General features: G+C 58.4%; 2 protein-coding genes across 5 annotated transcripts; both read right to left on the reverse strand.

Moving 5' to 3' along the window:
* Positions 1–6: 6 nt before the first annotated feature.
* B4GALT2 (beta-1,4-galactosyltransferase 2) lies at positions 7–10,546 on the reverse strand. 3 transcript variants are annotated; one of them, XM_082455637.1, is made up of 7 exons: positions 10,136–10,546; positions 8,276–8,631; positions 7,837–8,072; positions 4,558–4,748; positions 4,293–4,415; positions 4,072–4,176; positions 7–1,118 (listed from the first exon to the last, which is right to left on the reverse strand). In XM_082455637.1, exons 2-7 carry the CDS (start codon positions 8,577–8,579, stop codon positions 968–970), a joined length of 1,110 nt encoding a protein of 369 aa, XP_082311763.1. In that variant the 5' UTR covers positions 8,580–8,631; positions 10,136–10,546; the 3' UTR covers positions 7–967. The 3 variants fall into 3 exon arrangements, with proteins under 3 accessions (XP_082311763.1, XP_082311761.1, XP_082311762.1); XM_082455635.1 differs by having other exon boundaries at positions 10,242–10,381; XM_082455636.1 differs by lacking the exon at positions 10,136–10,546 and adding an exon at positions 9,114–9,253.
* Positions 10,547–11,429: 883 nt separating this feature from the next.
* On the reverse strand, positions 11,430–14,759 carry ATP6V0B (ATPase H+ transporting V0 subunit b). Of its 2 annotated transcripts, XM_082456002.1 has the most exons (8): positions 14,581–14,757; positions 13,784–13,832; positions 13,479–13,562; positions 13,274–13,351; positions 12,991–13,060; positions 12,819–12,870; positions 12,408–12,598; positions 11,430–11,735 (listed from the first exon to the last, which is right to left on the reverse strand). In XM_082456002.1, exons 1-8 carry the CDS (start codon positions 14,645–14,647, stop codon positions 11,709–11,711), a joined length of 618 nt encoding a protein of 205 aa, XP_082312128.1. In that variant the 5' UTR covers positions 14,648–14,757; the 3' UTR covers positions 11,430–11,708. The 2 variants fall into 2 exon arrangements, with proteins under 2 accessions (XP_082312128.1, XP_082312129.1); XM_082456003.1 differs by lacking the exon at positions 13,274–13,351 and having other exon boundaries at positions 14,581–14,759.
* Positions 14,760–15,338: the final 579 nt, after the last annotated feature.

Genomic DNA, 15,338 nt, shown 5'->3' on the forward strand with positions numbered 1-15,338 from the left:
GAGAAATCTGAGCCCAATGGGTTTATTACTTCTTTGTCTCTTCTGGCCGGGAGGCAGCGGCAGGGTAAACATTTCTCCTTCCAGCCGGCGGAAGTCTAGCGAACCACTGCATTTCGAGGGGCCTGGGGAACCAGGACAGCCTGGGCCAGACCGATAGGCTGTCCTGGTTCCCCCTGGCCCTCCCGTAACACACTCTGGGTCTGGGTTTAGGGATCCAGATCCCCATCCCCAAACAGACAAAGGGGCTGCTCCATTCACGTTTTTTACTAAAGCACCCACACAAGTTTCTGTGCAATGTACAAACACGAGCCGGCCCTGGGGTACTGCCTTCTCTCTGAGGGGGGCGGGGCAGGAACCCAACGGATCCGAGCCCCATCCGCCCCATGCAAAGCCCAACCCCAAGATCCCAGACAGCGACACAGCACGCCCTCTGGTCCCCTCCTGGCGCTGCTCCTCAGCAGGGGGTGCACCAGAGTTTGCCCCCTACAATGTTGAGTGAAAAAGGTTTCCCCTCCCCTGGGAGCATGGGGGATCCCCAGGTCTGAGAATTCCCCCTGGAAGCGACATTGCCCCCTAGTCATACCTCCCACTCTTCCAGGCCCTAGGGGACTCAAGGGGGGGAAACTGAGGCACAGAGAGGTGGAGTGACCTGGCCCAGGCCACTCGGCGAGGCAGTGCAGGGGCTGGCCCAACCCTGACAATGAGGGGGGCTGAACTGGGGAGGGAGGAGCAGGAAGAAGGGTTGACCCCAGAGAGGGCTACACTTGAGGGGCCTGCCCAGGACAGAAGCTCCCCGAAGTAGGTTCTGAAACTTCCAGGTGCAGCTGGGGGGCCTACTGAAGACCCTCAGAAAACAGAGCCCACAGTCTCTGTCCTGGGGGATCTGTCACAGAGCAGCCACCAGCCAGGCTGTAGGTCAGTCCTCTGGCAGGCAATCCTTGGCACTGGTAGCCTTTGTCCATTGGTGTCAGCCCCGAGGAGGCCATGATGGGGGCCGCCCAATGTCCACTGTGATATTAGTGAAGAGCGGTTGCCGAGACACCTCCAAGACCTGGTACCGCACTGACCCGATGCCATCCCGCTTCATGGTCAGCTTCGTGTTTTGAATCTTGGTAAACCTAGATAGGATGGAAGTGGGTCCAGATCAGGGCTCACCACCAAACCCAACAGAGATCACTGGGGCCGAGGGTCACGCCATCCTGGCTTCTTCCTGGGGTGACTCGGTTCTCTTCGTCGCCCCGTCCACCTGCCTGGAGCCCTCTGGCTCTTGCAACTACCCTCCAAAAAGAGATCTCACCCCCTTGAGTCCAGAATCACAACACCCTCACAAATCTTTCTCATCTCAGACCTAGACACAGGGCACCCCACAGGTACCTCAAATGCAACGTGTCCTGTATTGTATGCATCATCTTTACTCCTCACACCCATCATCTCTGTGCCATCTTCTCTGTTCCTCATCCTTTAGTCACTCCTTCACCATCTATTTATTGAGCAGTCCCCGTGTGCCAGGCGCGCTCTAAGCACCAGGGTCACAGCCATGAACAGGACAGCAAGGTCCTTCCTCTCGTGGCAAGTCTATTCCACTAAGGGAGACAAGTAACAGACAAGGAAGACATCAGCGCGCTAAGGGAGACAGGAGAGGGAGACCAGGATGACTGCCATGGAAGGGGTGCGTGCGGGCCATCAAGCTGACAGCAGAGGAAGAGCATTCCAGGCAGAGGTAACAGCACATGCTGACCCTACACTGGAAATGTGAATTTGCACAGCTGAGTGGCTAGAGCTTAATGGGCCAAGGGGAAAAACCAGAGTAAGATTAGCTGGGAGGTTAGAGCATGTAGGGGCAGGCCTCTGTAAGTCAGAGGAAGCAGTTTTTTATTCTGTGGGTGAGAAGACACTGAGGGATTTTTCACCCAGTTTGGGGGAGGGAGGGCCAGGGAACATGAACTATAGAAGAGGGAAGACAGAAAACCAGCTAGGCAAGAGGACGGAGGCCACACCAGGGCAGAGGTAAAGGGAAAAGTGGACCAGCTCAGATATGTTTGGGGGGGTGGCACTGATGTGACCGGCTGATGGTCCGGACATGTAGGGTGAGGGAAAGAAGAATCCAGAGCTCCTAGGGCTTCCCTGGTGGCGCAGTGGTTGAGAGTCTGCCTGCCAATGCAGCGGACACGGGTTCGAGCCCTGGTCTGGGAAGATCCCACATGCCGCGGAGCAGCTGGGCCCGTGAGCCACAATTACTGAGCCTGCGCATCTGGAGCCTGTGCTCCGCAACAAGAGAGGCCGCAATAGTGAGAGGCCCTCGCACTGCGATGAAGAGTGGCCCCCGCTTGCCACAACTAGAGAAAGCCCTCGCACAGAAACGAAGACCCAACACAGCCATAAATTTAAAAAATAAATAAATAAATAAAACTTAAAAAAAAAAAAAGATCAATTTGGTTATTAAAAAATAAAAAAATAAAAAAATAAAAGAATCCAGAACTCCTAGATTTGAGCAAAAGCAACTAGGTAGATGAAACCAGCATCCACAGAGTTCCTTAAGCCAGAAACATCTTGCTATCATGCCACTCCCCGACCTAAGGCAGACATCACAACTGAGGATGGCACCTAGACACGCTATTCCTGCAACAGGACCATGGCCCCTGGCAGGTGCTTCCAGAGCTCCACTCCCACCCTCATCCCAACTGTTTTGATCCTCCCAGTCGTTCTGAGCTCAGTTCAGATCGCTCTCCAGAGCCATCCCAACACTGAGCGCTCTCCCTCAGATGCCCTGAAGCCCCTCTTCTCCCAGCCTGTCGTCCTTGCCCTGCTCACCATGGTTTTTATCTGAACTGCTTTTTCATCAGCTCCCTGGACGCCTGGTGCGTCATGCTTCTGCCAAAGATCAACCCTACATCAGTGCTGCCACCTCCCTCCCCACCCTGACACACTGGCTTCACAGCAGAACATCCCTACTGGTCCCGTGGGGGCACGGCAGCGTCACACCCACATGCCCACTGGGCTCCGTCAGTTCCTTTGGGCCTAGTCTGCTTCCTCCTGCTCCACCCAGCAGCTCTGCCAGCCCTTCACCTTCTTCAAACTCAAAGGGTGGTCCTTCCAAACCCAAATCTGGTCCTGCCCCTTCCCCGCTGAAAACCCTTCTATGACTCCCCAGCGCCTCTGGGACAAAAGTGAAACTCCCAACCTGGGATCAGCAGAGACCCCCTCTCCTGTCACTCCCAGCCTTCAGACTGAAGAGTTTCAGACTCTCAGTGTATACAATGGACGTTCACATTCCAGACTCCTACACATACTATTCCTTTTATCCAGACTGGCCTCCTCCATCAGCCTGGTGAATATAGCACTGTGCCTAGGGGAGGTGTGTGACAAATATTTGTAGAATGAATAACTCTTTTCAAACTCCAGTTTACCATCACCTCCTCCAGGAAGCCTCCCACCATCACTCCCTCTTCTGCCAGGACAGCACCTTGCCCTGATCACCTTGTGCTGCCTCTGCCGGCCTCCCTGCCTAGAATGAACTTTACACGGGCTATCCAGCCAGGACTGGGTCTGACTGCTCTGCACCCTCTCGCCCCCTGCCCCTACATTTCACATGCCCTCAGGCACTTCTCCCACCCAGCATTAGACACCAATGTTGCTTCCTCCTCGGAGACCAGCCACCTACTCCAATCTCAGAGGGCTCAGCAACGACTTCCACTACCACCCCACATTGCTCGGGCCACCTCTGTTGGGTCCGCAGGCCCTGGAGCTGTGCCCTGGGCCCGTATCTCTCGTCCTATCTGTTCTGGCACAAGTGGGGTCTGTGAGGGCACCGAGAGGAATGCAAGCTACTCAGTGACGATCTGAGCCCTGCCTTTAAACTTCAGTCACTTCTAGGAATCGGGCCAGGGGTGAGAGCCGGACGGGGTGAGGCTGAGCTGGGGACTGGGGAACAGGGATCGGGGTGGTGGGAGTCATCTCTATAAGTCAAGGGTCGGGGACCTTGGGATCACCTCTGGGTGTCAGTGGCACTGGGACATCACCGCTACGGAGTAAGGGGCCGGGGCGGTTGGGGTCGAGGGCGCTGGGGGTCACCTTTGAGGGTTGGGCTCATTATGCTTGTCCCGGTCGTGCTTGATCATGCGGTAGCGGCCTATGCGGACGTCTGGGCGCGAGATCTTCATCCCAGCCAGGGAGATCCTGGGGACGGGGACAGCCGGGCTGGAGCAGGCACCAGGAAGGGCGAAGAGCCCCGCCCGGTCTGCGCCACCCCCGCCTCAAGCACCCAGTCTACTCCCTACCCTGTCCCCACTCACCGGTTGAAGATGTCGTCATCCTCACCACCCCAACCCCAGTACTCGTTGGGGAAGCCATTGATTCTCAGGAACTGGGATTTATTCAGGCCCGACACACCTCCAAAGTAGCCAGCATAGGGCAGCCTAGGGCACGCAAGGCAGGCATCAGTGAGGGGCCTCAGGGGATTCCAGATGGAGGCCCGGCAGCAAGGGGGCCACTGGGGCTGGGAGCGATGGCCTGGGCTGGGTGGGGAGGCCTGGGTCCACCTGAGAAGGGAGCCCTCACCGAAAGCCGAACTTGTCCATGGCAATGGCGAAGTGGCGAGGCTGGTCGCCACAGCGGTACAGGTTGCGGTCATCCATGGGCACCAGGTCCACGTCACTGAAGATGAAGCAGTTGTAGGTGGCGTCCTCCTTCAGTGCCTCTAGGAAACCCACGTTGAGCAGCTTGGCCCGGTTGAAGGTGTCCTCACCGTGCTGGGGTTGGTGGAGGGGACAGGTCAGCTCTGGGCCTGAGACTTGGAGGCACCTGCCACTTTACCACCATCCAGCGCGGTCCCTGCGGGCCCAGTACTACCCCCACCTGCCCCCATCGGGGCCCCCAGACTCTAGGAATCAAGGCCAGCTCTTTACCCTGGACCTGGCCTTGCAAGGCCTTTCATCTCTCTCTAGCCACTGCCCTCAGATGCTGAGGACCAGCTATACTACATTCCTCCACGACCCCAGAACACGCCAGACTCTTTCTTGCCTCCAGGCCTCGGTGTTAGCAGTTCCCTCTGCCTGGAATGCTCTCCTTCTATGCTTATCAAACTCATGCCTGGAAAGGCCTCCTTCACCAAACCTCCCCGCCCCAGTATAATTACTCATTTCCTCCCGTGTGCTTCCCTTATGCCAGGGTCCATTCCAACTGTTACAATTTAGAGCTCTCCTTTCATTCATTCCTTCTAACATGCCAGGTGGCCCTGTCCTTGGTGCCAGGTGTCTTCTCTGTGCTGGTGCGAATCCTAGAGATGACCGGCCCTGAACACACAGTTTCCCTACTGAGCACGTCACAGAGTGAGATGAACCAAAAATGCCCCCAAATGACCAGCATCTAAGATGCAGAGACCACGAGGACTGAGCCACTGAGCCTCAGCCACCTGTCCCCTCTGGCTCATGTAGATCCACATCCAACTCCCCGGGCAGCCTCTGGGACCAGGACGGGACCAGGCTCAATTCACTTGTCTCCGCAACAAAATGATAAGCACAGTGAGCCTGGGATCCCCCGAGAAATGGGCTGCGGGACGAGGTCTCCTTGAGGCTGGCCTCCTGGCCATGTAGCCCCAAGCTCCAAATTCTGGCCAGAGCAAGGAGGGTTCCATGGAAGGAGCTGGCTGGCCCCTGAGCCCCCTGCTCCAACCCATGATCTCCAGGCTGGAGCCAGAGACGCTCCTGGTCTTCAAGTGGGCCCTTCTGGAAGGAGAGGAGGAGTAGCCCCTCCTCTTCACCAGCCAGCCTGGGCCCGAGGGGGTGGGAGCTGCTCCCCTGGAACCTGAACGGCCCAGCCTCACCTGCTCTCTTTCCTCCTTGCCCTGAACCTTCCCACCAGCCCTTGGAGCAACTGTCCACTTTCTCCTGGCTCATCGGCACTCCTTCCTAACCTCTCTCACCACCCCAGGGCCCTAAGTTTCTCCCACAGGGCTCATAAACATGCTCATTTCTCTCCCATCCAAAGAAAGCCCTCCCTCTAGCCACCGCCCTACCTTTTGCCTTCCCTTCTCAGCAGAGGGGTTTTTTTTTGATCGAGAGTTGTCTCCAATTGGCTACTTGCATTTTGTCAAATCTGATTCCTTCTGCAACCCACTGCAATCTGCTTCCGCCCCCACCAGGCCCCTGAAATGGCTCTCGCTGGGCCCACCTTGTTGCTAAATCCACTGGACGCTTCTTAGTCTACATCCTTCCTTACTCCCCCAGCAGCGCTCATGCAGCTGCCACGCTCCCTTCTTGACGCTTATTCCTAGGCTCCTGGGACACCAAGCTCTCCTGGGTCTCCTCAAACCTTTCTGGTCAACCCACGTGGCCTCTGTGTTCTCTCTTTCTCCACCCGTTCCCTTATGTTCTGGCTTTCTCCTCTCAGCTCCCAGGCCCCCCTGGGCAGGCTGACATTGCTGGTTTTAGGGACCATCATCTGTGTACTGGTGGCTCCCAGATCCCTCTCCACCTCAGACCTCACTCCTAGGTCGATTCATTTGTCCAACTGCCTGCTGAACATTCCTCTTATACTTCCCCCAGGCACTTAAATTCATCACATGCAAAAAAGAATTCAGAGTCGCACTCACCCCCAGACCTGGCCCAGATCCTATGTTCCCATCTCATTCAGAGGCGCAGGCATCCACACTGCCAACAGTCAAGACAGAAACCCTCGAGATGTCCCGGCATCTCTCTTTCCTTACTCTCTGCTATAGTGTCACATCTCTCCCCTCACCCACACGACTCCTGCCGGACTCGTATGCACATTCACCACTTCCTTCCTGAACATCGTAGCCTCTTCCCAACCGGGCCCCCTGCCTCCAGGCTCCCCTTGCATCCCACTGTCCACAAGCAATCAGAGCAATCTTTTTAATAAGCACACATACACATTGCTCCCTCATTAAAACCTCACAACTGTGCCCCATCACTTTCAGGCTAGAATCCAACTCTTTAAGATGCCTCCTAAGACCCTTCTGGATTTGGCCTCCACTAGCTCTTCCAACCTCATCTCTGTTACCCACCCTACACGTTGGACCCCACCCCTCAGCGGACAGTTCCCGAACACATGAGACCAGTTCTCTCGTTGGGGCCTGGGGCCTCCAGGTCCCTCTACATAAAATGCTTGCCTCCTACAGTCCCTCCGCCAGCTGATGCCTGTTCATCCCTCAAGACCCATCTCAATCGTCGCTTTCCCACCCCAGGGCTGGACCAGGCCCTTTGGTGGTCCCACTGCCCCCTGCTCCAACTCCAGTCACACAACATTGTCCTGGAGTCTAAAGGGATCCAATTTCAAGTCTGGGAATTCTCTGTGGGGAGGAGGGCCTATATCAGATCCTCTCCAGGTTCCGGCAGCCAGCCCCAGCCAGGCCCATGGCAGGGCTCAGAGCCTGAGCTGAATTCCTGGATCTCAGCTGTGCTCAGCACTTGGCCCTAAGGCAGACTTGATCCCTCTTTCAGGTCTAACTCTCCCTCTGCTCGGGGCCCTCCATATCTCAGAGCCAGCGTACCCTAAGCCGCCACCCCTGTGGGTGGGGCCTACCACGGGTAGACAATGGCTCTCACCCCCTATCGAGGCCATGCACACACCTGGCAGTGTGCACACCACCATTAACACCCATGCACGCCCCTGAATGCACATACAAACCTGCCTACACACGCAATGACATACACGTGCCCCCACACATATGTACACGTGTCCGCACAACCACTGGCAGACGAGCAGCCACGAATGCCCCAACCCCGTGGCTGCACCAGCAGGTATGTGGGCCCCTCACCCACGGGTGCTCATGGGTTCCCTGGTGGCTGGTGGCCAGCCTGGGGGCCGCAGGCAGCACACCTGGTTGATGACATAGATGCCATAGCGCAGCCGCTGTCGCCTGAGGATGGGGTGCAGATAGTGGAGCCAGTAGCGTAGGTGATGCTCCCGGTGTCGGAAGGGGATGATGACCGCCACCGTCTGGGCTGGCGTGCAGTCGGGCGGTGTATAGCGGCCGCCCAGGAGCACGCCTGGGTTTTCCCTCTGCACCCGCTCCAGGGGCATGGGTGAGGTGAACTCAATCAGCAGTCGGCCCACTGCAGGCAGGACGGTGGCAGGAATCAGGCCTTCATCAGAACCCAGGGACACCAGCCCTCTCCCTCCGCCTGGGGTGGGCAAGGGAACCCCAGGAACAGCCCTCTGACAACACACCCAGACCCTTGGCAACCCCGTGGGTCAAGACTCCACTCCCCCAGTCCCCTGCCCACCCCTAGAGGCAAGCCCCACCCTGCAGTCTCACCAAGACCAGGCGGCGAGTCAGGACAGGGTGGCAGGACAGGAGCCGTGGGGCCCGGCCGGGCGCTGGGAGCCTCGGGGAGCCCGGAGCTGGGGGCAGTGGCGTTGGGCCGAGAGCAGTTGGTACTGCTGCTGGCGGCTGGGTGGAGGGCACGGGCGGGGCCTCGCGCACTGAAGCGGCTGAAGAAGGCCAAGTGCTGGGCGTAGACGTCAAAGTAGAGGATGACGGCCACGAGAAAGTGCAGCAGGCAGAGTAGGAGCACGGCCTTGCAGACGCGCTCCAGCGTCCCCCCGAGGAGTCTGCTCATCCCGCAGGCGGCCACCGGCCCGCCCAATGGGCCCGGGCATCCGGCTGCTGGCCTGAGCAGGGGTAGGAGAGAAACAGACCCAGGAGGTCAAGGCCGGAGGGGCTAGGCCACCCACCCACCTCCTGCGCACCGCTCACAGTCTTAGACCCGCATCCTCACACTTACCTGCTCACACCCTTCGACTTACACTCTACCTGCAAATACACACAAACAGTCCCTGGCAACTCACTACTCCCGCATCTTCACACAATGCCTTCCTTCCTCATCCTCACTGACACTCACAAGCACAGCTTCACCCACCCTCACACTCAGGTATGTGCCCTTATTGCCCGACTTCACACACACCCCATGGATTCCCAAGAACATGGACATGTGACCTCTAGGTCACGCTGGCTCATACCTGAACAAGGAAACACGTTTACGTATAGACCCACATGTGTTCTCTGTGCCCCAGAGAACAAACGCCCCACAGGCCAGCATCCTCAACCCAGGACTCCTGGTCTGGGGGAGGGAGACCATTTACTGAGTACTTACCATGCAAGAGCGCTTTGTACTCAAGACTTCATTTAGTCCTCTGGGGAACATGGTGGGCAGTGGTTTGGTTGGACAGGTTCCAGTGGCAAGCAAGCCAGGCCATCTGGGACCAGGCTGGGAAGTGGCCCTCAGCATCCAGGTGGCCCAAATTTGAACAAGATGTTTATGGGATCCCTTCCCTCTGGAGCAAGAGGTCAAAATACAGGGTGGGGCATCAGACACCCCTCCCATAAGACCTCAAGGATTGGGATGAACTCTCTGGGGCCTGCCCAGCACTGCTGGTTCTGATTCCCAGAAAGGGGAACGCTTGGGCCCTGGAGACAGCATGTTAGGAGAGGGTCTTGCCTGGGCCATGGCTCTAACTGTGGGTCCAACACAGCAGCAACACTTCTGGGGGGCACTTCTGGCAGTGCTTCAGAGAGCAGGGTGAGTCCCACTCAGATACATAGCGTCACACAACCACAAAGACACCCGCAGTCCCAGCTACAGTCACCTGCACTCAGATACACACACAACTACGTATAGAGTCACAGACACGCCTGGGTGACAGGAACAGCAACACGAGTCACGCATTCACAAACAAAGCCGCCGCTCCTGGACTTACAGAGTCACACAGACGGGCTCCCGGGCAGCTCACAACACCCGGACCCACGTGCAAATACTCCCACCCCCTCCCTCCGGGGCAGGGGTTCTGGGTCAGGCTGCCAGGCTGCGAGGTGCGTTTGGGCGGGGCTGTAAGGCTGAGTGGCCTGAACACGTGGCACCCCGAGACCTGGAGGCAGCGAAGACAGGGTGGGTGTGGAGCCTGACGGGGAGGGGGCTTGGAGGAGAGGATGTGGGATAGGGGCCGAGGAAAGGGGAGCGAGGAGCGCCTCCCCATGCCACGAGGCCAGGGTGAGCGAGGACAATAAGGGAGGCTGGCTGGGAGCGGGCAGAGGAGCCCGAGGGGGGCGAGGAGACTCGAGGGATGGGGGTAGGGTGGGGTGACGCCAGGCCGGTGTCCGGCCGCTAGCGACTCTCACCGGGTCCTGGGCGGGGATCTCGGGGCCGCGCTCGGGGCACCCCTCGCGGGGCCGGGTCTAGAATCTCGGGGCCCCGGGCTGGGGGCCGCGCGCGCCCCCCTCTCACCCGGCGCTCGGGGCTCAGCAGGGGGCGCCGCTCCGGCTCCGGCTGGATTCCGGGCTCCGGCGGCTGCGAACGGCTCCGTCCCCCATGGCCCGGCCCCGCCGCCTTCCGCCTCCCGGTCAGCGGCCCCCGCGGCCCCCGGGCCGCCTCCCGCCGCCGCCGCGGGCCATGGAGCCGAGCCGCCCCGGGGGGCAGGGCGGGGCCGGGCGGCCGGGCAGACCCACGAACCCGCCGACCGATAGACCACAGCGCCGCCACCTCCCTCCCGCGCTACGGCGCCTCGGAGGGGCAGGCCCGGCCCGCGCGCCCGCGCGCGCGCCCCCGCAGCCCCCCGCCTCCAGCGCGCCCGTCCCCGCCGCGCGCCTCCGACGTCCGCCCCTGCCGGCGGCCAAGCGCGACGGAGCGAGGGGACGGAGGACCAGGGAGAGGCGGGAGAAATTAATCAGACTCATCCAAGGGGTTGGATTCGAGGTCCGAACCGGAGAGGGTGTGGATGGGTAAAACCCATTACGGAGGAATGGGGTCTGGTCTGGGTTGGAGCGCGAACTCAGCCAAAGAAGGGCACCTGGAAGTTAGGCCAACTCGTGCAGGGAGGTCAGGGATTTGTCAGCTCATCGATGGGAGCATGACTAAGGGTCCGCCAGAGGGGGCTGCTAGTTAAAACTGGGCAGGACACTGAAAGGCGTAGACAGAAGTGTGTGGCAGGGGCTTCTAGGGAACAGGAGGTTGGACAGGAGTGGGAGGAGCTGGACATGGCCCCAAGGGATCAAACTAGTTACTGGCAGGGTATGGTGCGGGGACTACAGGCAGAGGCAAATGAATGGGTTCCAAGGCCCCAGGGGTAGAGATGATGGATGCCTGAGGGTAAAGCCAGGTAAGCAAATGTGGCTAACTGGGGCTGGGCTGACCAGAGCCCTGAGGGCATGGGACTAGGACTCCTCCCTTCCCCACACAAACACATGGGCCCATATACCTAGACTCCTCCCTTCCCTTCAATAAAGATGTTCAGAACTACAGAGTCCTCAGCCCAGCACACTTTCCTTCCAACCCAGGTGCCAGCGTTGTCCACAGCAGAGACAGTGTATATGAGTCAGAAAGTTGGCAAGAAGCTGGCACGAAGTTGAGACCTACAGGCCTGTTTACCCTTCCTCTGTGAAAGGAGGTGGCGAAGAAAGGCAAGAGAAGCAGCACTGATCCAGACAAATACCATGTTTATTTCACAAACACTGGGAAGATGGGTTGGAGGTGGAGGTGGGACACGGGTGCAAAGCTGCACACCGTCAACAGCAGCCCACTCCCCACACTGCGGATCCAGCCAGGCAGTGCCTCCAAGTCGACAGGCAGCAGAAGTGAGTGCAGGGAGGGCCCTGAACACCAAGCCCCCTGAATGCCTAAGGGGCACAGCTCCAGCTGTCCCGGGAAAACCACAAATAAATAAGAGTGGGGCACGGCCCCGCCCACACAGATCATCTAATCACCCATCTTCACTCTGGAGGTCTGCAAAAGAAGAACAGGAGAAATCAGTCAGGGACAGAGAAATAGATTAGACAATGACAAATGACAGATGATCAGACCCATGGCAGGACGGACAGACCACAACAGATGGATGACTGGACCAGGATGGACATGCTGTGACAAACACAGTGAACAGGGACACAGAGACAACTACAGAGTTCAACTGTGGGACTGACAAGACAGAGAGAAGTGGCATATGGACAGTGCCAGTCACCAAGAGTCAACCCAGTCAGGCGCCCACAGTCACATTCAGACACTCAGGCTGGTCCTTAATCACACACACCTCAGATGTGCTGTCCTACTGACAGCACAGTCAAACACACCAAGACGGACTGAGACAGACGCATCCCAACCTGGTCTAGACTACAAAGACACAGAGGAACAGACAAAATAACAGAACAGGAAAGAGAAGCTAAATCTTTTGTATATAGACACAACAGACAAAAAAAGACAGTTGTCAGTAATACCACATTGAAGACAGAAATAAATGGAAAACTTCAAAAGGGGAAAACCAAAAGATGGTAACTAGGTGGTGGAAACTGTTTAAGAGGTTCTTATGGTTACAGGTATAGATGGGAGCACTGTGGCTCCTCCACAAGAAGGGTGAGGCTGGGCTGGGGACAAGGAGAGAGGTTCCCCAGGGGGATTCAGCACCTGAAGGATCGCAACGATGACCCCAAAGAGGCCGATGGCACTGCCGAAGATCTCCACAATGAGAATCTTTACAAAGAGGCTGGGGTTCTGTGCATCAGCCAAGGCGGCACCACTGCCCACGATGCCCACGCACACTCCACAGAAGAGGTTAGACAGGCCCACTGTGAGGCCAGCCCCAAACATGGAGTAACCTGGAGGGATGGAAGGGGAGCACTGAGGCCAAGCCAGACACAAGGAGAGATGAGGGCAAGGGATTCAACATGGACTAGTGGGGCCAGCCACCACCCCAACTCTACAAAGCAGGCCAAAGTAGGTGAGAGAATATCAAAATGAAGAATCTAAGCTGGGGCGCGCACTGGAGGGGGAAGCAGCTGTGAAGCCCCAACTTTTTGCCTTCACACACCCACCTACCTGCATGGTAGTTTCGATGGCCAATGGCCTTGGGGTCAGTAGCACTGAAAGGCTGAGGGAAGCAGAGAAATAATCAGAAATCACCCCCTACTCCACTCCCCCTCCTCCACCATCACTAAGCAATATATAGAACACACTGGAATAGATGCCCACCCCACCTAGTCCTCCATACCTCAGCCATGTTGCTAATGACAATCGCCATGATGATGCCATAGATGGCCACAGCCTCACAGAAGATGATGCTGGTAGTGGTAGCGGGGGATTAGGGGGTGGAGAGGAGAAAGAGTTGAGAAAGAAACCAACCTTCCTCCCTGAAGAGTCTCCAGCCACCTCTCCCCCACTGACATCCGACCCCAACAGGAGGCTGGTCAGGAGCAGCACATCAGGCAGGTCAAACGCACAGGCAGCTACCAATGCAGCTGGTTCTGACAACCTTACAAGGGTCCTACACTTACCTGACCAGGTTCTTCGTCTTAATCCTGGGGGCCTTAACCCCTCCCCCAATGATGGAAGAGCCAGTGATATAGATGCCCCTGGTGGACGGATAAGAAACCAATGAGCAAAGCCCAATCCTGTGGTTGCCCCCGAGATGACTAAGAACCCAGTGACACCACTTGCTATGATTCAGCCCCTCCCCTGACCCATGACCCCAACACTCACCATGCTGCTCCAACCACAGACAGAGAGATAGCTAGACCAATGCCCAGGTTTGACCACATGAAGGGGGAAGTCTCCGTCAGGAACCTGGTGTGCAGACGGGGGAAGACAATTCAGCCCTGGTGGAGAAGTGGGCACAAAATCCACCCCCACCCCCCCTCCAACACCCCCAGTCCTCAATGCTGAGACAAAACACTTCATATTTCCCAAAGGTCCCCATCCCAGACAGCTCGGGGGTGGGGTGGGGTAGGGATCAGATCAGAGAGGGCAGGCGGCAAAGAAGCTCCTAGGGGAAACCTCTCCCTTACCATGCCACATCAAAGCGGAAGCCCAAGTCAAAAATGGTGTAGCAGATTCCTGCAGCAGTGAGAAAAACGGGGGTTAGGGATTGCTCTCTAGAGAGAAGCACCACAACTTAGGCAAGAAGTTACTGCTCAGCTGATGGGCCACCTTCCCAAAAGGTCTGCCTACACCTAAGTCAAGGGAGAGTCCTCTGGCTGGCCCCACGTAAAAGCACAGCTGCCTATACAAATTCCTCTACTCAGACCTCCATTTTCTGCCACTCCCTCAGGAACATATACCCTCTGTGACACCACCTCCCAGACCCAGACCCGTCAAGGGGAGCCACCGGCAGGCCTGAATACCCTGGAGGAGGGGAGGGAGCAAGAGCTCTGGCCAGGCCCCACCAGATGCAGCCAGCCCAGTCCGAGCCGCTGTTTACCCAACACGCTGTGGGTGTTGGGGGAGAGCAAGACTACCGGGAAAAGAGGAACTGGAGCAGCCAGCTCGTGACCCAAGCAGGCCGGTCAAGAGCAAGAGAGGCACGACAGCAAGGAGCCGGGGAAGGGGGCGGCAGTGTCAGAAACGGACAAGGCCTGCGCTCGCGGTCCCCACCGAGCCCCGCCCGCGCCCCTCCCCCAGCAGCTGGAGGTACGGGTCTCCTCTGTCGGGGTCAGAGGCCCGGACAGACGCGAGGCAAGTCCAGGAGCCCGGGGTGCAAAGCCCGCGCCGGGGCCCAGTATTCCCAAGACTCCGCTTCCCCGCTGGGCTCCAGCCGGGCTAGCTCGGCCCGATGCCGGCCCCGCCCGCCAGGGCCCGGCCTCACCCACGACGAGCAGGCAGGCCCAGAAGGCCACGAAGACCCCGGAGTAGAGCAGCACTAGCCCAGTCATGGCGGCAACGACGGAGGGGCTCGGGTCGGGGGCAGGGGGGGGCCGAAGCTCAAACCTCGTCCCTGCGTCCACCGTCCGCCCCGCAGTGTCACCTGACTCGCCCACGTGACGCGCCGGCGCCACGTGACCACACGCCGGGCCCGGCGCCGCCGGTCTAGAACTTGGTGATGCCGGAAGTGCGGACGCAGAGGATTGTGGTGGTTGTAGTCTCGCGCCCCTAAGGGCCTCGGATGCCCTTCTTACTGAGTACCTCGACCCCTTGCCTGGCCGGTCAGTCTCGCGTTCGTCCAAGCTCGCTCCTTCTGCGCCCCGACACTCCGCCCTGCTGCGGCGCACCAGCCCTGCTTTCCTGCTCGCCGCCGCCCTAGCTTAGTCTCCAAGCCAGTGCTGATCTCGCAGGCCTCCCCATGACCGTCCCACACAGTTTCACGAGAGTATCCGCTCCGTCCCTGACTGAGCTCATGCTGTTTCCTCTGCCTGAAGCACGCTTCTTCGTGCTCACCCCATGGCCCAGCCAACACCTATTGGTCTTGGGATACCATTCCCCCAGGAAGGCTTCCCTAACCAGAGGCAGGGGAGTGCGCCCGCTCTGGGCTCCCCCGCCGCCCTGGCGATCCTTAATGAAACTTCAGCAAGATCATGTCACTCTCTTTGAAATACCTCGGAGGCCCCCATTTCCCTCCGAATAAAA

The sequence above is a fragment of the Balaenoptera physalus genome, assembly GCF_965194825.1.
Source record: "Balaenoptera physalus genome assembly, chromosome: 1".
NCBI classification, from domain to species: domain Eukaryota; kingdom Metazoa; phylum Chordata; class Mammalia; order Artiodactyla; family Balaenopteridae; genus Balaenoptera; species Balaenoptera physalus.